This window comes from Callorhinus ursinus, unplaced genomic scaffold (genome assembly GCF_003265705.2).
Source record: "Callorhinus ursinus isolate GAN/ISIS: 27379988/994484 unplaced genomic scaffold, GSC_fseal_2.0 scaffold14, whole genome shotgun sequence".
Classification (NCBI taxonomy): Eukaryota; Metazoa; Chordata; class Mammalia; order Carnivora; family Otariidae; genus Callorhinus; species Callorhinus ursinus.
Window position 1 is genome coordinate 45,248,240 of NW_027397076.1, and position 21,804 is coordinate 45,270,043.

At 40.0% G+C, this 21,804-nt stretch overlaps 1 protein-coding gene across 6 annotated transcripts in view; it reads left to right on the forward strand.

The window, feature by feature from the left end:
* The first annotated feature begins 41 nt into the window (after nucleotides 1-41).
* B4GALNT1 (beta-1,4-N-acetyl-galactosaminyltransferase 1) overlaps nucleotides 42-21,804 on the forward strand; it is a 42,526-nt gene continuing 20,763 nt past the window's right edge. For 4 of the 6 annotated variants that reach the window (XM_025883477.2, XM_073900766.1, XM_025883478.2 and 1 more), the window contains exon 1: nucleotides 45-230. In XM_025883477.2, the coding sequence (XP_025739262.1) occupies nucleotides 227-230 (4 nt within the window). In that variant the 5' untranslated portion in view covers nucleotides 45-226. Of the gene's footprint in view, nucleotides 231-19,800; nucleotides 19,830-21,804 lie in introns of those variants that run through there. The other 2 variants (XM_073900770.1, XM_073900768.1) reach the window with 2 other exon arrangements.

A 21,804-nucleotide genomic window follows, 5' to 3' on the forward strand; every position in this document is an offset into this window, starting at 1 on the left:
CAAAACCACTTGCTGCTCGCGATTGGTCAGAGAGGCCAACCAATTCTCGCCGACATCAGACCCCCTCCCACCCTCACCCGTCGCCAGAGAGGCGCGGTCTAATGCGCCGGCCCTTTGAGGCAATTTTTCTGTCTGCGCCCAACTGTCATGCGCATCTCTTTTTCTCATTTTTTTAAGTCGTGTCTTGCGTTGTAGACTGCCCCCGCCAGGTGGAGGATTGAGGCCGATGGGTGAGTGCCCGCAATACCCATGAAAGCTACTTAATACTTGTTGCAAAACAACTCCTCTTTTCATATATACGTACAACTATAGGGCAATCTGGTAATCTGTGTCAAAACCTTTCTACACGGTCCTATAGTCCTCCAAAAAAATTACCCTAAAGAAATAACGGGGACTTCCAGTTAAAGACAGGGGGTGGAGTGAGGGGCAAATTCCCGTATCATCCTCCAGGCCCAGAAAGGGAAAGGAGAAAACAGCAGCAATATTTTAGAAGCTAGAAAACAAATGGAGGAATGGTAACTGTCTTAGCAAACCCAAGAAATTGATTCCTAAACAAAGATAAACAAGAGCATGATTATACTTTTGGAAAAACTCCTCTGGGGAATGTGACCAGTCCAAAAGAGAAATCCCAAAGCTACTCTCATCAGGGTTCTCTTAATGAGATAGACGAAAGAACCCTACAATTAAGCCCTTGGCCTACATGTCCCAGCTCTCACATGGTCTTTCCAGCTTTTTAATGTCCTCACTCTAAAATATAACCAGGCAGCCAAGGATCATTAGACATTTAAGGAAATCCTTTAATATACAAGAAAGAAACCAAAACAGATAAGGAGAAAAAAAAAACAATTTAGAAGAAACAGAAATTGCAAGGGAGAGGGGTGCCTGGGTGGCTCAGTTGGTTAAGCATCTGCCTTGGCTCAGGTCATGATCTCAGGGTCCTGGGATTGAGTCCCACCTCGGACTGTCAGCGGGGAGTCTGCTTCTCCCTCTCACTCTCCCTCTGTGCTCTCTCACTCTCAAATATATAAGTAAAAATGAAAGAAAGAACGAAAGAAAGAAAGAAAGAAAGAAAGAAAGAAAGAAAGAAAGAAAGAAAGAGGAAGAAAGAAAGAGAAAGAAAGAAAGAAAAAGAAAGAAAGAAAGAAAAAGAAAGAAAGAAAGAAAAGAAAGAAAGAAGAAAGAAAGAAAGAAAGAGAAAGAAAGAAGAAAGAAAAAGAAAGAAAGAAAAATAAATTGCAAGGGAGAAAAAACTTAAAAATAAAACAAACAAAAAAAATCCATCATTAATATCCTCAGAGAGATAATATATCCATAAAATAACAATAGGAAGCTATTTTTAGAAGTAAGTACTATTAAGCAAAAAAGAGCTCTTGGAAATCAAAACCATGGTAGAAGAAATAAAATTCAATAGAAAGAATGGAGAGTAAAATTGAAAATCAAATTTGCTCTACTTAAGAAGAAAATCAATAAAAATTAGAGGATCAGTCCAAAAGGTTGAATATCTGAATAATGAGAGTTGAGAAAGAACAAAGAATCAGAAGGGAAGAAACAATTAAAGCAATTATTCAAAAGTATTCCCCTGAAATGAACAACTAAGACTCTAAATTGTAAGGGCACACTATCCAGCAAAACAAATCAGACCCACATCAAGACACGTCATTATAGAATTTCAGAACACTGAGCACAGAGAAATAAGTCTAAAAGCTTCCAGAGAGAAAGAGCAAGTTGCATACAAGGATCAAAAATCAGGGCGCCTGGGTGGCTCAGTCGGTTAAGCGACTGCGTTCGGCTCAGGTCATGATCCTGGAGTCCCGGGATCGAGTCCCGCATCGAGCTCCCTGCTCAGCGGGGAGTCTGCTTCTCCCTCTGACTCTGCCCCCTCTCATGTGCTCTCTCTCTCTCTCATTCTCGCTCTCTCAAATAAATAAATAAAAACCTTAAAAAAAATCAGAACGGGGTACCTGGGCGACTCAGTCGATAAAGCATCTGACTCCAGGTCATGATCTCAGGGTTTGGGGATCAAGCCCCACATTGGGCTCTGCCCTCGGCAGGGAGTCGACTTGTCCCTCTGCCCATGCCCCCTCATGCTCTCTCTCTCAAATAAATAAACAAAATATTTTTAAAAATCAGAACAGCATTAGGCTTATCGATTCATCCACACTGTAAGGTAGAAGACAATGAAAAAATGCCCTAAAGACTTAAGATACTGTAATTGTCGACACAGATTATAAAATAATTATGCTTACTATACTTAAAGAAATAGAAAACTGAAAATACATCAGAAAACAGGACCTATAAAAATGATCTAACATTTAAAAGAGAGTTTGTAGAAATGAAAACAAAGTTTTAAATTAAAAATTGAATGGATAAAGTAACTAAATAGTTTTAAGAAGCAATTATTCTTCATAGAAGAATTCCAGCTAATAAATGCAGAAGGAATAATATACTGTCATTATTTTACAATTCTAATGAATTAATTTAGGCAATAGTCATCAATGACTGTCAGAAACATTATGTAGGAGGCTTATAGGTGAATCAAGCCCATCCCATGTGCATACACTTTTAAAACTTGACATCATGAAAAGAGAAACAACCAAACATTATGTGCTTCTTGATGGGATACAATAGGAAGCACAGAGCATTATCTATGAAGGATTCTTGCCAAAAAACCAAAACTCTAAATATAGCTATCAGCTTACAGGAAATATGAGAATTAGGAGAATATGTTAACACCATCAGGAATGTAATCAGAAATAAAATAGAATCAATGCCCCAGTTTCTTCAATAAATTCATGCAAGAAAAAATGGGGAGAGGGGAGAACTGTTATGGATTAAAAGAGGTTTAAGAAATATCTCAACAAGGGGGCCTGGGTATCTCAGTTGGTTAAGCGTCTGGCTCTTGGTTTTGGCTCAGGTCATGATCTCAGGGTGGTGAGATCAAGACCCATGTTGGGCTCCACGCTCAGTGGGGAGTCTGCTTGAGATTCTCTCCCTCTGCCCTTCTTCCTGACCGTACATTCTCTGGCTCTCTCTGTCTAGTAAATAAATAAATCTTAAAAGAAAAGAAATATATCAACCAAATACAATGTAGATCTTGTTTGGATCCTGAATCAAATTGTCTATAGAAAGACTTTTATGAATTAATTAGGGAAATTTGGACACTTGTTGGGTATTATATAATAGCAAGGTATCATTGTTAATTTGCTGGATGCAATAATGGTGTTATAATTATGTAAAAAAATCATCCTTATCTCTTAGAGATACATACTCATGTACTTACCAATGAAATGGTCTAATGTCTAGCATTTCCATTAAAATAATTCTGTGGGAGTCTGGGAGAAATGGTGGGGTAGAAATGAAACAAAATGACCATATTTTATAGTAGTTGAAGCAGGATAAGTACATGGAGATTCATTATACTTTATTTTTTATTGTATTTAAAATTTTTCATTTAAATTTTCTTTTAAAAAACTCAAAAAGCAGGCAACTGGGTGGCTCAGTTGGTTAAGCAGCTGCCTTCGGCTTGGGTCATAATCGCAGGGTCCTGGGATTGAGCCCCACATCAGGTTCCTTGCTCAGTGGGGAGCCTGCTTCTTCCTCTGCCTGCCACTCCCCCAGCTTGTGCTTGCTCTCCACCCACCCCCGTGTCAAATAAATAAATAAAATCTGAAAGAAAGAAAGAAAGAAAGAAAGAAAGAAAGAAAGAAAGAAAGAAAGAAAAAAAAAGAAGAAAGAAAGAAAGAAAGAAAGAAAGAAAGAAAGAAAGAAAGAAAGAAAGAAAGAGAGAAAGAGAGAAAGAAAGAAAAGAAAAGAAGAAAGGAGGGAGGGAGGGAAGGAAAGAAGGGAGGGAGGGAAGGAAGGAAGGAAGGAAGGAAGGAAGGAAGGAAGGAAGGAAAGAGAAAGAAAGAAAGGAAGGAAGAAACAGAAAGAAACAAACAAAGAAAGAAAGAAAGAAAGAAAGAGAAAGAAATAAGAAAGAAAAAGAAAGAAAGAAAAATTGTAAATAAAAAAGAAAAAAAAATTAAATCAAAAAGCAATTTAGATTTACCTGAAAATAGAATTAATGAACTAGAAAATAGATTGGAAGAAATTATTCAGAATGAAATACAAAGCAACAAAGAGAGAAATATGGAAGAGAAAATAAGACATAGAGAGTAAAGTGAGAAATATAACTAATTGGAGTTCAAGAAGGAGTAAAAGAGAATAAAGCAAAAATAACTGTTGAGCATTTTCCAGAACTAATGAAAATTACAAATCTACAGATTCAAGAGGCCTAATGAATTTCAAGCAGAATAGATGAAAAGAAGTCTACACACAGACATATCACAGTGAAATTGAGTACACTAAGAAAAACATCAGATCTTAAAAGAATCCAGAATGTGGGTTACCTGGTGTATGCATTTATCGAAACTCATTGACCTACAACATATAAGGCCTGTGCATGTAAATTTTACCACAATAAAAATAAAATTAGATGAAAAGCAACCAGAGAAACAGATTGCCTTCAAAGGAGCAGCAGTAAGATTGAGAACTGACTTTTCAATGGCAATAAAAGCCAGAAGACAATAGATGGTATCTTCAGTGTGATGAAAGAAAATAACTTCCACTGGGAATGTTACAGCCAGTGAAAATGTATTTCAGTAATGAGGGCAAAATACAATATTTTCAAATCAAACAGAAACAAAAACCCAGGAGGGTTTACAATCAATAGGCTCTCATTAAGGAAAATCCTAAAAGATGTACTTCAGGCAAAAGGACAAAGATTCTTTTTTTTTTTTTTTTAAGATTTTATTTATTTATTTGACACAGAGAAACACAGCAAGAGAGGGAACACAAGCAGGGGGAGTGAGAGAGGGAGAAGCAGGCTCCCCGCTGAGCAGGGAGCCTGATGTAGGGCTTGATCCCAGGACCCTGGGATCATGACCTGAGCCGAAGGCAGACACTTAATGACTGAGCCACCCAGGCACCCCAAAAGGACAAAGATTCTTGATGGAAGATCTGAGATATAAGAAGCAATGAAGTGGAGAATAGGTAAAAATCTTGCATGATCATTGGCAGTAAAGAAAATACTAATGTCTTCTGGGAGTTTAATAACTATTAAGATAGAATGAAAACACATCAAAACAATAACATATACATTGGGAGGTCAATGATTAAAATTAAATTGTTCTAGTTTTTTGTATTGTCCACAAGGAGGAGTACTGATTATCAAACTATGTCTTCCAAGCTTCACATCCACCCTTCTATATATCACAGTGATGCTACAACTACTGTTCTGAAAAAACGTTTTATTTTTTTAAAATAGACTTTATTTTTTACAGCAGTTTTAGGTTCACCAAAAAATTGAGCATGAAGTACAGAGTTCCCATATAACCCTTGTTCTCACACATGCACAGCCTACCCTACTATCAACATCCCACACCAGAGTGGTACACTTGTTACAATCAATGAACCTACTTGACACATCATTATCACTCAAAATTCACAGTTTACACTAGTGTTCACTCTTGGTGTTATAAATTCTGTGAGTTTTGACGAATAATGACATGAATTTACATTAATAGTCTCATGCAGAATAGATTCACTGCCCTGAAAATCCTCTGTGATCACTTTATTCATCCCTCCTTCCCTCCTAACTCCTGGTAAACCCTGATCTTTTTATTGTTTCCACAGTTCTGCCTTTTCCACAATGTCATATCGTTGGAATCACAGTATGTAGCCTTTTCAGATTATGATATGCACTTAAGTTTTCTCCAGGTCTTCTCATGACTTGATAGCTCATTTCTTTTTACCCCTCAGTAATAGTCCATGTCTAGATGTGCCACAGTTTATTTATCCATTCACCTACTGAAGGACACCTTGGTTACTTCCAGGTTCTGGCAGTTATGAATAAAGCTACTATAAGCATCCATGTGCAGGCTTTTGTGTGCACATAAGTTTTCAATTCATTTAAGTAAATAAATACCAAGGAGTGCAATTGCTGGATTGTGTGCTAAGAATATGTTTAACTTTGTAAGAATCTACCAAAGTGGCTCTACCATTTTGCATTCCAATCAACAATGAATGAAAGTTCCCATTGCTCTACATTGGCATTCAGTGTTGACAGTGTTCTGGATTTTGGCCATTCTAATAGGTTTGTAGTGGTATCTTATTGCTGTTTTAATTTGCAATTCCCTAATGACATATGTGGAGTATTTTTTCGTATGCTTTTTTGCCACCTATATATCTTCTTTGGTGAAGTGTCTGTTCATGTCCTTTTCCCAATTTTTAATCCGGTGTTTGTTTCTTATTGTTGAATTTAAGGGTTCTTTGTATATTTTGAATAACATCCCTTTATCAGACATGTCTTTTGCAAATTTTTTCCCAGTCTATGACTTGTCTTCTTATTCTCTTGACATTGTCTTTCAAAGAGCAGAAATTTTTAATTTTAATGAATTCCAGCTTATAATGATTTCTTTCATGGATGGTATCTTTGGTGTTGTATCTAAAAAGTTATTGCCATACCCACGGTCACCTGGATTTTCTATGTTACTTTTTAGGAGTCTATAGTTTTGCATTTTACACCTAGATTTATGATCCACTTTGAGTTAATGTTTGTGAAGGGTGTAAGATCTGTGTCTAGATTATTTTTTTCTTTTTTTGCGTGTGGATGTCCAGTGGTTTCAGCATCATTTTTTGAAAATTTTCTCCATCATATTGCCTTTGCTCCTTTGTCAAAGACCAGTTTAGTATATTTATATAGGACTATTTCTGGGCTTTCTAGTCTGTTCCATTGATCTGTTTGTCCATATTTTCACCAATACCACTACATTTTGATTACCGTCGTTTTATAGGAAGTCTTAAGTAGTGTTAATCCTCTGACTTTGTCCTTCTCCTCTAATACTGTGCTAGCTATTCTAGTCTTCTACCTCTCCATATAAACTTTAGCATCAGTTTGTCAATATCCACAAAATAACTTGCTGGTATTTGGAATGGGATTGTATTGAATCTATAGATTAAGTTGGGAAGAACTGACATCTTGACAATATCAAGTCTTCTTATCCATGAACATGGACTATCTCTCCATTTATTTAATTTTCATTGATTTCTTTCATCAGAGTTTTACAATTTTCCTCATGAAGATATTATACACATTTTGTTAGGTTTGTACCTAAGTATTTTGGGGAGTGGTAATATAATGGTACTGTGGTTTTAATTTCACATTTCACTTGTTCATTGATGGTATGTAGGCAAGCAATTGACTTTCTTCTTTTTTTATTGTGTTAAAATGCATATAACATGAAATTTACCATCTTAACCATTTTTAAATGTACAGTTTGATGGCATTAAATACATTCACATTGTTGTGCAGCCATCACCACCATCCAGCCCATAAACCCTTTCATCTTGTAAAATTGAAACTCTATACAGGTTTCCCTGCTATCTGAAAGTAGAGTGTTCTTTTTTTTTTTAAGATTTTATTTATTTATTTGACAGAGAGAGACACAGTGAAAGAGGGAACACAAGCAGGGGGAGTGGGAGAGGGAGAAGCAGGCTTCCCGCTGAGCGGGGAGCCCGATGCGGGGCTCGATGCGGGGCTCGATGCGGGGCTCGATGCGGGGCTCGATGCGGGGCTCGATCCCAGGACCCTGGGATCATGACCCGAGCCGAAGGCAGACGCCTAACGACTAAGCCACCCAGGCGCCCCTGAAAGTAGAGTGTTCTTATAGACCTTTCATAAGCTAAAGCGGTTATGTAAAGCGAAGAAGCAATTACCATTAATTTACATGGAAAACTTTTCGAGTGTTCCCAGACCCAAAAAAATAACCTACCAAATCATACCAAATGACACATGAAACCTAAAATAACGCTAAAAATATAGCAACAGCAAGAATATGATAAATACACAACCTGTATAAAGTGGAAATAATGCATGTACAGTGTAGTTTTACTTACGAGAATTGGGAAGACAGCAAGCACACTGTAGACTGAGAGGGGATGATCATGGCTAAGTCATTCAGTGGAGGTCAGGGTGGTGGAAGGTACAGGATCCTAGGGTGTGGGAGAGAGAGGAAGAGGTTCATCTATGAATATCTCATCATTGTCTGAATCCATGAAGGCAGGCAGATTACTAACGTCTACACCTTCTTGTCTGTCTGCCTCAAAGTCAAAGGTCGAGGTTTGTCATCTGCTGTGGTTGATATGGCTGATGTGGAAGGCTTAAAATACGACTGTATGCTTGACTGCTTAGCCTCACACATTTTTGTATCATACGATTCTTTGTAGACATTCAAAACATCCTACAAACCTGTCCTAAGTCTACATGCCCTTTCAAAATGAAAGGCATATTTTTCCGCATTTTTTGCAGCACTGCCAATCGTAGTGGAAATCTCACACGTGTTTCACTTTCTGTTCCTGGATGATTTCACCTGCAGGCCGTCTGCTATCGCATTCACTTTGGATTGGTATCCTCTCCTCTTACAATTGCGTCAGCTTTTCGTCTGTCAACTCTTGGTCAGGGAATGCTGAAAGCTCTTCAATATCACCTTTATTAACTTTCACAATATTGCCATATTTATGGTTGGGTTGAATAGTTAAAATCATTTACCTCTTTGGGACAGTTTCCTCCATATGCCGTGTTTCATTGAGATGGCTGGCCTGTCCAGAGCATCTCCGAGGTTGGCAATGGCCAATTTTATCCTGTAGTCTCCAGATCTCTTATAAAGATGCTTTGGAGTTACCCTCTCTGTCAGTGGCACTTACAATAAAATGCATCATATTTTGCATATAGTAAGCTAAGCCTTAACTGTGGCTGTCAGGCCTGGTCACCCAGTTGCAGCAGTGACGTCATATTCAGTGCTAAGAACACAACACAAGTGTTACCACCATACTCAGTAATGCCAGGTGGATGAGCAGCACACCTAGCAACAATCAGAAGACACTCAGGATCGAGGTTGTTTTCTCTCTAGTACATGTCAACAAAAGGACTAATGCGTCCACTCATATACTCAGAAAAACGCCACTTGGGTATTACAATCGTTTTGATGTGAACAAAACACAACAGAAAGTGTATTCTTATCAATGCCTTTAGGTGCCCTAGGATTTTCTGAATGGTACACTAGTAGAGGCCTGAGCACAGCAAGTAAGTGGTATTAATAACAGGCATCAGGGTCAACCTGTCCTTTGCTGCCTTGTGTCCCTTAGCCGGCTTTTCTTCTACTGAAATACATGTCTTGCTCAGCAATTCTTTCCTCTACGCTGCATTTGTCTAGTCAAACATTTGCTTACACAAATAACCACCTCCTATAATTATTGTCTTCAGTTCTTCCAGGAACTTTTCGGTGGTTTCAGTATCAGCTAAAGCACCATCTTCAGTAAGCTTTAAGCTGGGAAGCTACCCTTGCCTCAAAAACCAATCAAACCACTTATGACTACCTTTAAATTCCACTTCCTTTTTTTTTAAGATTTTATTTATTTATTTGAGAGAGAGAGCGCAAGTGGGGGGCCGGGACGGAGGCAGAGTGGGGAGAGAGGGGCAAAGGGAGAGGAAGAAGCAGACTCCCTGCTGAGCAGAGAGCCCAACTCGGGCTAATCTCAAGACCCTGAGATCATGACCTGACCCTAGGTCAGACACTGAACCAGCTGAGCCACGCAGGCTCCCCTAAATTCCACTTCCAAAACACTTTCATCACCATCATCCAGTGCTTTCTGTTTCAGCTTATTAAAAAGACTGATTTATTTCTCCTTAAGTGTAAGATAACTGAACACCACACTTTGTACACCCATCAATCCACTCAAGCAATAGAGTCCATCTTATCCATTACTGGATGCCGACAAAAAGAGACCTTTGCTACTAACAAAATCAATAGTAACTTTGGCAACTTTCAAGATTCTTTCTCTCTGTGTACATAGTATGAATGGTGGATGCAGGTGAGTTCAGCACATGCACAGTGTCTTTATTTTGTGCAACACAATCAAAACTCTTTTTTTTTTAAGATTTTATTTTTAAGTAATTTCTACACCCACTGTGGGGCTTGAACACTCCACTGGCTGAGCCAGCCAGGCGGTTCCACCACCCTTTTTAAAGGAATCTTTATTTATTTTTTTAAAGTAGGCTCCATGCCCAACGTGGGGCTTGAACTCAGGACCCTGAGACAAAGAGCTGCAAAGCTCTACGGACTGGGCCAACCAGACACGCCTCAAAACTCTTAATTACATTCTGTTCTATGCTCAGTGTAACACCCTTATGAGCTCTCTTAGGCTTTTTTGATACCTTAGGACACATCTTGCTAACAGATGCACAAAATAAATTGGGGTAAAGCACAGATGCTCACAGACACAGTCCAAAGCTATGGTGGCTTGATGCTGAGATGCCGAGTGTAGGTCCGGGGGAAGAAGCTTGCTGGGGCCACTCTCGCTGCTGGGTTGCACGCTGCCTCTATAACACCTTGCTGCAAAATGAACACTGAACACTGTTTACACTTTTTGCCTTTTCACTTTCAAGAAGTGGGGGATACCTGTACCTATTAAACAATAACTCCCTATTTTCCTCTCCCCACACCCCTGGAAACCGCTGTTATACTTTCTGTCTTTATGATTTGACTATTCTAAGTAACTCATATAAGTGGACTCATATAGTGTTGGTCTTCTTGCGGCTGGCTTATTTCATTTAGCATAATGTCCTCAAGGTTCATCCATGTTGTAGCATATTTCAGGATTTCTTTTCTTTATAAGGCTAAATAATATTCCACTGTGTGTATATGCCACATTTTGCTTATCCATTTATCCTTCCATGGATACTTGGGTTGCTGCCACATTTTAGCTATTGTGAATAATGCTGCTATAAACGTGAGTGTACAAGTATCTCTTTGAGACTCTGTTTTCAATTCTGTGGGGTGTGTACCCAGAATTGGAATTGCTGGGTCTTATGGTAATTCTATTTTTAATTTTTTTCTGGAACTGTTAACCAGAGCAGCTGTAGCATTTTACACTCCCACGCAACAGTGCACAAGGGTTCCAATTTCTCCACATCCTCACCAACACTTGTTGTTTTCTGGGAATTTTTTTAAAAGACTTATTTTTTTTTTTTAAAGTAGGCTCCAGGCCCAACGTAGGGCTTGAGTTCATGACCCTGAGATCAAGAGTCACACGTTCTACCAACTGAGCCAGCCAGGCACCCTGGGTTTTTTTATAGCAACCAACCTAATGGGTGTACAGTGTTATTTCAGCGTAGTTTGGATTTGCATTTCCCTAATGATCAGTAATCTTGAGCATCTTTTCGTGCGCTTATTGCCATCTGTGTATCTTCTTTGGAGAGATGTCTGTTCAAGTCACTTGCCCATTTTTGGATTGGGTTATTTGGTTTTCTGTTGTTGGGTTTAGGAGTTCTCTCTCTGTATAATTGGGATATTAATCCTCTATCAGATATATGATTTGCAAATATTTTCTCCCATTCTGTGGGTGCGTTTTTACTCTGTGAATAGTGTTTTTGATATAGAATTTTTTTTATTTTCATGAAATTCAACTTCCCTATTTTTGTTGTTGTTGTTGTTGTGGGCGGCTGGGTGGCTCAGTTGGTTAAGCAACTGCCTTCAGCTCAGGTCATGATCCTGGAGTCCCAGGATTGAGTCCCACATCTGGGGGGGGGGTCCCTGCTCAGCAGGGAGTCTGCTGCTCCTTCTGACCTTCCCCATCTCATGCGCTCTTTCTCTCTCATTCTCTCTCTCAAATAAATAAATAAAATCTTTAAAAAAGATACTGATCGCGGAGCGCCTGGGTGGCTCAGTTGGTTAAGCGACTGCCTTCGGCTCAGGTCATGATCCTGGAGTCCCGGGATCGAGTCCCGCATCGGGCTCCCTGCTCAGCAGGGAGTCTGCTTCTCCTTCTCACCCTCCTCCCTCTCATGCTCTCTGTCTCTCATTCTCTCTCTCAAATAAATAAATAAAATCTTAAAAAAAAAAAGATACTGATCGCATTGCTTAATATTTTTTTTGTTACCTGAGCCCTTAGTGTCATATCCAAGAAACAATTGCCAAATCAATGTTATGAAGCTTTCGTCCTATGTTTCCTTCTAAGAGTTCTACTGTTTTAGATTCTACAGTTAGGTTCTTGATCCATTTTGTGTTAATTTTTTTTTAATTTTTTAAAAATTTTATTTATTCATTCATGAGAGACAGAGGGAGAGAGAGAGAGAGAGAGAGAGAGAGAGAGAGAGAAGCAGGCCCTCAAGGAGCAGGGAGCCCGATGCAGGACTCGATCCCAGGACACTGGGATCATGACCTGAGCCGAAGGCAGACGCTTAACCATCTGAGCCACCCAGGCGCCCCTGTGTTAAATTTTTGTGTATGGTGCTAGGTAAGAGTCTAACTTCATCCCTTTGCCCATGGATATCCAGTTTCCCCAGCACCATTTGTTGAAAAGACTATCATCTCCCTATTGAATAGTCTTGGCATTCTTGTCAAAAATCATTTGACCATATAAGCAAGGTCTGGGCTTTCTATTCTATTCAGTTGGTCTATATGTTTGTCTTAATGCTAATATCACACTGTTTTGATTATTGTTGCTTTGTAGTAAGTTTTCAAATTGGGAAGTATGAGACCTCCAGTTTTCATTCTTCTTTTTCAAGATTTTTTTTTGCTACTTGGAGGGGTCCCTTGAGATTCCACATGAATTTTAGGACCGGTTTTTCTATATCTGCAAAAAATGTCATTGGGATTTTGATAGGGATTCCATTGATTCTGTAGATCACTTTGAGTAATATTGATATTTAAAAATATATATTTTATTTATTTATTTGTCAGAGAGACAGAGAAAGAGAGCACAAGCAGGGGGAGTGGCAGGCAGAGGGAGAAGCAGGCTCCCTGCTGAGCAACGAGCCTAATGCAGAACTGAATCCCAGGATCCCGGGATCATGACCTGAGCCAAAGGCAGATGCTTAACCAACTGAGCCACCCAGGCGTCCCTAATATTGACATTTTGCCAATATTAATTTTTCCAATCCATGAACATGGATTGTGTTTTCATTTATTTGTCTCCTTTATTTCAGCAATGTTTTGTACATTTCATTGTACAAGTCTTTCACCTCCTTGGTTAATTTCTAAGTATTGTATTCTTTATTCTTTTTTATACTATTGTGAATGAAATTGTTTTTGTAATTTCCCTTTCAGATTGTTCATTGTTCATGTATAGAAATGCAACTGATTTTTGTGTGTTGGCTTTGTATCCTGCTACTTTGCTGAATTCATTTATTAGATCTAACAGCTTTTTTTATTGTCTTTTTTAATTTTTTTAAGATTTTATTTATTTATTTGACAGGGAAAGGGAGACAGCGAGAGAGGGAACACAAGCAGTGGCGTGGGAGAGGGAGAAGCAGGCTTCCTGCAGATCAGGGAGCCCGATGCAGGGCTCAATCCCAGGACCCTGGGATCATGACCTGAGCCAAAGGCAGACGCTTAACGACTGAGCCACCCAGGTGCCCCTTTATAGAGTCTTCAGGATTTTCTAAATATAAGATCATATCATCTGCAAACAGAGATAATTTTACTTCTTCCTTTCCAGTGTTTATGCCTTTTACTTCTTTTTCTTACCTAATTGTTCTAGCTAGAACTGCCAGTACCGTGTTCAATAGAAGTGATGAAAGCAGGTATCTTTGTCTTTTTCCTGATCTTAGAGGAAAAGTTTTCAGTCTTTCACCATTAGATATGAAGTTTGCTGTGGTTTTTCATATATGACTTTTATTATGTGGAGGTATTTACCTTCTATCCCTATTTTGTTTAGTGTTTATCATGAAAGGGTATTAAATTTTCAAATTCTTTTTCTGTATCAGTTGAGATGATCATATGTTTTTTTCCCTTTGTTTTGTTGATGTGGTATATTACATTGATCAATTTTCATATGTTGAATCCTTACATTCTTGGAATAAATCCCACTTGGTCATGGTGCATAATAATCCTTTTAATATGCTGCTGAATGCTGCTTGCTAGTATTTTGTTGAGGACGATTATATCATGTTTTTTTTTAAGATTTTATTTATTTATTTGTCAGAGAGAGAGCACAAGCAGGGGGAGCAGCAGGCAGAGGGAGAAGCAGACTCAATCCCAGGACCCTGGGATCATGACCCGAGCCAAAGGCAGTCGCTTAACAGACTGAGCCACCCAGGCGCCCCTATTGTATCATGTTTATAAGGAATACTGGCCTGTAATTTTCTTTTCCTGTAGTGTCTTTGTCTGACTTTGGTATCAGGGTTAAGAGACCGGAAGTGGAGTGCTGCTGTTTAAAAAAAAAATCAAAACATACGGCATTGACATAGCAATCAGGTGGCAGGAAATGAGAAAATTATACCAGAGGTTCAAAGGATGGCAATCTGTTTATGTTAGTAAACAAGACCGTAAACATTGTTCTGGTAATAAAACAGCAAGAATTCTGGGTATTTCAAATAGAAGGAATTTAATACAGATAATCGTTTACAAAAGTGTCACAAAGGATGGAGTAGCAAAAAGAGGAAGATAAGATTACTCAGTAATTAGCAAATGCCGGAAGTCACTAACTCTGGGGCCAGTGGAGCAGAAGGGGAAATGAATGGTATTGCTAGGAGTCCAGCATTGCTTGGCTGCTGTGGCCCCCTCTGTCGGAACTGCGCTGCTTGAGCAGGACTCGGGATCCCATCGCTACCTCTGTCCTCACTGCATCTCCCTCTACCACTGTCAGAACCTAACAAGAGAGCAGCATATGGATGGGGACGCGAAGAAACAAAGCATGCTTAAGAACTATGACTAGGAAAGGGGTGCCTGGGTGGCTCAGTCGTTAAGCGTCTGCCTTCGGCTCAGGTCATGGTCCCAGGGTCCCAGGGTCCCAGGGTCCCAGGGTCCTAGGATTGAGCCCTGCATCGGGCTCCCTGCTCAGTGGGAAGCCTGCTTCTCCTTCTCCCACTCCCCCTGACTAGGAATGAACTCTGAATTTGATTACTAGGAGTAAAATGGAACTGACTCAAAGTATATAGGCCAGAAGCTAGGCTTTGTTTGTTTGTTTTGTTTTGTTTTGTGTGAATGCATCTGTGTGTGTGTGCATGTGCTTTTACAATCTTTTGTAGGTATAATTAGCTTACAACAGACTAAACATATTTAATGTTTACCATTTGAGTTTTAACATATGTGTAAAACCATCACCACAATCAAGGGAATGAACAGATCCATCACTCCCAAAATTCTCCTTTAAATTTTTGAAGCATTGCATTTCAAAGAAACCACAAACTGTCTCTGACAGCTTAAATGTAAAATCACCATAAGGCTTCCAAATTTCTACATATTGGAACTGGGCTCTAAAATTTGTACAGCACCCGGGAGGAACTATTTTCCAAAGCCCACTTGAGATATGATCTTGGAGGATAGGGAAAAGTAAGCCACCCACCCACACCGAAGGGGGGTCCACAGGTCTTGGAGAAAATAGACAACAATGTTCATTCAAATAACAGAACCAGAGTCTAATCAGAGAGACTCTCCACTGAACAGTGGGAACCTTCAGGATATCAGGATCCCTAAGAGCCACTGACTGCAGTTCGTTTTCTGAGTGTGAGCTTCTATTGCAACTATTCCACACCTGCCCTACCACGTATCAGGTGTGGAGGGGAGGAGTGGAGCCACAACTGCAACTAGGAAGAGGACTTCATTTTGTAAAAAATTTTTATTTATTTATTTATTTCAAGAGAGAGCACATGCGCATGAGCGGGGGTGGGGGAAGGGCAGAGGGAGAGGGAGAGAGAGAATCCTAAGCCGGTTCCATGCCCAGCGCAGAGCCCAGCCCCGGGGCTGCATCTTACAACCCCGAGATCATGACCTGAGCTGAAATCAAGAGTCGAATGCCCAACCAACTGAGCCACCCAGGCAACCCTAAGGAAGTGGACTTCAAATAACTCTGAGATTTAGGTTTTGAACTTGATGCAAGGACTAGATGGGACCTTGAGTTCTCTCACTTGGCGGTGAGTGTATTAGACTCGTGTGAGCAAAAACAGAATGACTGTGTGGTGACCAAAAAGGAGGACTCCAGTAGAGGCCATATCGTGTATTCACCAAACTCATTTCATTTTCCTTCTGAACACACATACAGCTAAACTACACTTCCTAGTCCCTGCTGTGGTTAGCTGCAACTGTGTGACTAAGCTTTGTCCAGCTGTGGGTCACGTGATGCGCACTGGTTTCAGGCCTGGCCCGAGAAATATTCTGTGTAATCATCCATGTTCTCTCTTGTCATTCATTTGTGAACTCCATGGTTCAGAGTAGAAATCATAATGGAGTTAGAAAACATAATTGATTGATAATAAAAATATTGTGATATCAAAATCTGTAGGATCAATGAAAAGAAAAAAAATCCAAATTTGATCAAGACCTAACTATTGATTTATAGAAAACACGGAGTGGGGAGCCTGGGTGGCTCAGTCAGTTAAGCATCTGCCTTCGGCTCAGGTCATGATCCCAGGGTCCTAGGATCGAGTCCCACATCGGGCTCCCTGCTCAGTGGGAAGCCTGCTTCTCCCTCTCCCACTCCCCCTGCTTGTGTTCCCTCTCTCACTGTGTCTCTCTCTGTCAAATAAATAAATAAAATTAAAAAAAAAACAGTTATGAGATAACCAGGATAATTTGAAAATACTGAATATTTGATAATATTAAAGAATTACTGTAATCTTTTTAATGTGATATGGTATGTGGCTGTGTGTTTAAAGAGGCTCTATGTTTTAGATAAATGTAGAAATACATTTCATATATGGATGAAAAGATACGATGTCTGGGATTTGCCTCACCACAATTCATGAGTGGTGAGTGGTAGTGCAGGGAGATGAGCAAGGGATAAATGAAACAAGTCTAGACATAATTGTTGAAGCTAGGTGACACAGAGAGATTCATTATAATATTTCTAACTTTATATGTGTTTTGAATTTTCCATAATAAGTCACTTATTTTATTTGTTTGTTTGTTTGTTTTTAGGTTTACTTATTTATTTAAGTAATCTCTACACCCAGCAAGGGGCTCGAACTCATGACCCCAAGATCAAGAGCCACACACTCTTCCAACTGAACCAGCCAGGCACCCCAATAAAATATTTTTAAAACAATCTCTAAATAAAATCACCTTTTGCCTAGCAGTTATACTCGTATGGATATATTTACACATGCACACATGTACAATGTAATAATCTTTTTTAATAACAAAGGATTGGGAGGAAATAATTTTAATGAGGACAGTGATAGTGAAAAAAATGATGAAATGTTCCTAATTGAAATAATATGCAACCACAAAAATGAAGGAGAAAGTTCTATATGTGCTGCCATTGAAAAGTCTCTAAGGGGAATATAATTCCCATTTATTAAAGAGAATAAAAACAAGCTGCCAAATGGTGCATTTAATATCCTATGTTTGTGTGTGAAAAAAGGAAACAGGAAATCAGATTGTCTAGTCTTGTGAACCACAAAGAAAAGCTGGAAGGACACACAAAAAAACCAAGAGCAAGGTTACGTATCGGGATGGGAACGGAGCAAGTGGGAGAGAAGTTTAGGAGGGAGAAATTTCATTGTGCACCTTTTTATACTTCCTGGTTTTGAATCATGGGGAGGTATTATCCATTTTGCAATTATATAAAGAATTTAAAATATCCATAAAAAACTTATGTTACCTGAAGTAGTACTTGGTGAGAAATTTATAAGAGATGTATTATAAAATAGGAAAAGCCAAAAATGAATGAGCTAAGCCTATTTCAAGAAGTTGAATCCAGTTATAAAATAAAGAAGTCCAATAAATAAATAAATATATAAATAAATAAGCAAGTAAGCAAGCCCTGGGGATATAATGTACAGCAGGGTAAATATAGCTAATAATACTCTATTATATATTTGAAAGGTGCTAAGAGAATAGATCTTAAAATTCCCATCACAAGAAAAAATTTGTAACTCTGTGTGGTGATAAATGTTATAACTAGACTTGTGGTGATCATTTCACAATATATACAAATATTGAATCATTATATTTTATACCTGAAACTAATATTTTATATGTCAATTATATCTCAATTTAAAAAGTTGAATAAAGAAATCAAATCAAGCTGCCAAAAAAAGTAGAAGGAAGAAAAATAAAGATTAGAGTGGAAATAATTCTAAAATTTGTATGGAACCACAAAAGACCCTGAATAGCCAAAGCACTCTTGAGAAAAAAGAACAAAGCCAGAGGTGTTGTGCTTTCTGCTCTCAAACTATATTGCAAAGCTATAGTAATCAAAACAATATAGAGACCAGAAATAAACTCACACATATATGATCAATTAATTTATGACAAAGGAGCCAAGAATACACAATGGGAATAGGACAGTCTCTTCAATAAATGGTGCTGGGAAAACTGGACAGCAACATACAAAAGAATGAAACTAGGGGCACCTGGGTGGCTCAGTCAGTTGGGCATCCAACTCTTGGCTTCTGCTTAGGTCTTGGTCTCAGGGTCATGGGATTGAGCCCCACGTTGGGCTCCACACTCAGCACAGAGTCTCCTTGTCCCTCTCCCTCTGCTCCTCTCCCCCCTCCCCGGCTCTCTCTCTCTCTCTCTCTCTCTCTCTCAAAGAAAGAAAGAAAGAAAGAAAGAAAATCTTAAAAAAAAGAATGAAATGGCGCCTGGGTGGCTCAGTCGTTAGGCGTCTGCCTTCGGCTCAGGTCATGATCCTAGGGTCCTGGGATCGAGCCCCGCATCGGGCTCCCTGCTCAGCAGGAAGCCTGCTTCTCCCTCTCCCACTCCCCCTGCTTGTGTTCCTGCTCTCGCTGTCTCTCTCTGTGAAATAAATAAATAAAATCTTAAAAAAAAAAAGAAAGAATGAAACTAGATCATTATCTTACACCATACACAAAAATTAAAATGGATTAAAGACTGGAATATAAAACCTGAAATCATAAAACTTCTAGAAAAAAAGTTTTGGTGTTGAATTTTTGGATCTGACTCCAAAAGCAAAAGCAACCAAAGTAAAAATAGGGACGCCTGGGTGGCTCAGTCCATTAGGAGTCTGCCTTCGGCCCAGCATTGTTGGGCTCCCTGCTCAGTGGGGAGTCTGGTTCTCCCTCTCCCTCTGCTTGCCGCTCCCCTTGCTTGTGCTCTTGCTCTCTGTGTGTGTGTGTGTCAAATAAAGAAAATCCAAAAAAAAAAAAAAGTAAAAGTAAACAAGTGGGACTATATCAAACTAAAAAGCTTCTACACAGCAAAGGAAACTATCAACAAAATGAAAAGGCAACCTACTGAATGGGTGAAAAACATTTCAAATCATGTATCTGTTGACCTTACAAATAAAAGTCATTTTACCAGGAAAAAAAAAAGACTTATTCAGGAAATAGCAGAAAATTGCAATTCAGGGGGCGCCTGGGTGGCTCAGTTGGTTGAGCGACTGCCTTGGGCTCAGGTGATCCTGGAGTCCCGGGATCGAGTCCCACATCGGGCTCCCTGCTGAGCAGGGAGTCTGCTTCTCCCTCTGACCCTCCCCCCTCTCATGCTCTCTCTCTCTCAAATAAATAAAATTAAAAAAAGAAAAAGAAAATTGCAATTCGGAACAAGAAAGCCATGGCAAAAACTGTATGCTAGTCTAACAAAGGAGAGAAATGTTATTTTATGGAGAAAAACGAGGAAGCTGGGAGAGGTTGCTTTGAACAAAAATCCATTGGAGAAAGGCAAGAGTTCAGGATAATGCTGATTTCTCATTGACTGAGTTGCTGGGGTAGTCAGTTTCTTGTAGGAGATACAATTTACATCTTTTCCTGTTGGATCCTGTAATTGATGATTCTTTCCTTTTGGCTTCTGTTGGCAGCGCGTAATGGAGGTGCTCCAGGTTGACAGGTATGGCACGAGAGCTCCCCCTTCTGGTCTCCCAACTCCATTTTAAAGTTTCCCTTGATTGTCACGTTTCCCCCTTTTGATCATTATCTTTCTCTAAAAGCATCAGTGATAAAGAGTCAGGTTTTCCTTTTTTTTTTTTTAAGATTTTATTTATTCATTTGACAGACAGAGACACAGCGAAAGAGGGACCATAAGCAGGGAGAGTGGGAGAGGGAGAAGCAGGCCTCCCTCTGAGCAGGGAGCCCGGGGAGCCCGATGTGGGGCTCAATGCGGGGCTCAATGCGGGGCTCAATGCGGGGCTCGATCCCAGGACCCTGGGATCATGACCTGAGCTGAAGGCAGATGCTTAACGACTGAGCCACCCAGGCGCCCCAAGTCAGGTTTTCTTAATTTAGTGGCCTGTTGCCCCTCAGTGCCAGGAAGGGCCTTTCCTGCCTGCCATGTCCCACGGTGTAGGGAAACTGTACAGATTGGAAACCTACAGAGGTCACATGCAAGTAACAAGCAGGGGTAGGAGGGTGAACTCTTAGGCACTTGCCATCTATAGTGCATATAGATCACAAGCATTGGAAGTCATCCCCTCCTTGGGTACACCATTTGTACAATGGTTTGACAAGCAACAGATACAGAATCAAAAGTAACACGATTCCAAATTGTATGATGGTTCTAAACCAGGGCCCTAGACAGAAAGTAACCAACCGGAAACATTTATTGGCACTTATTCCAACTTCGGGGACAAAAGTTCTCCCTACACAGGCAAACTTGGAGTCCTGCATGCTTCCTGAAAGTCCCGGCTGAAAGTGGCCATGAACACAGAATAGTGAATATTTCGAGAGCACACTGAAAGAATTAACCAAGTGCATTTGGTGAGATACAGTGTAGGTGTAAATATGAAGCGATAACTGATGAACTTTTTTGCAAAACAGCAAACTTCAAAGGTGTTTTAAACAGTATTGTTATCTCAAAAGAATCATTGGGAACCAAATACGTTATCAGATAATACAGTCTGTAAAGTTGTAAATTCAGAAACCATGAATTTGGGTAAAAATCCAGAATCAACTCATGGTCCAGGTGAGAAAAAGAGACTTCTGTGAATCCTGAGCCTTCCAACTGGCCTGGTCCAGATATCTTGGGAAAGCTGTGTCATCAGAAGTGGTCTGCTTCAGTTCTAGGAAATCTTTCCTTTGAGGTCACCAGCTGGTGCACAGGGCCAGTCAGGGTTTGGTGGTGCTTTCTTTAGATATGTTACGCGAATCAAAGAGCGTATTCCCTGGAGTTTGGTGGCACAACGTTTGGTTAGCAGTACCTGATAGGAGCCTTTCCAGTGAGGTTGAAGAGAGTCTTTTTGGAGGTATCTTTTCCAATGACAGAATCTCTAGGTTGCAAGGCGTGGTGCTCCAGGTCTTTGTCTCCTGGGAGACACTGTAAAAAGAGTGCGCTACCAAAACATGGTTGTTTTTTTTCAAAGCATGGTTATTTTTAATAGGAGCAATTAGGCCCTTACAATATTAAAGTATATCTCTTTTTCTTAAGATTTTATTTATTTACTTGAGTGAGAGCACGAGGAGGGAGGAGAGGGAGAAGCAAGCTCCCCCCTGAGCAGGGAGCCTAATGTGGGGCCCGATCGCAGGACCCCGGGATTGTGACCTGAGCTGAAGGCAGACGCTTAACCAACTGAGCCACCCAGGTGCCCCTAAAGTAGATCTCTTTTTATAAACTGTGGGTCAAAGGAAGCAGAGGCCAAGTGCATTGGTCATCCTGTGACCATATCAAAGGGTGAGAGTCTATAAATTCCAAAGGGGTTATATCTGAGTTTTAGAAGAACCAATGGCGGGGTGCCTGGGTGGCTCAGTTGGTTAGGCGACTGCCTTCGGCTCGGGTCATGATCTTAGGGTCCTGGGATCGAACCCCGCATCGGGCTCCCTGCTCAGCAGGAAGCCTGCTTCTCCCTCTCCCACTCCCCCTGCTTGTGTTC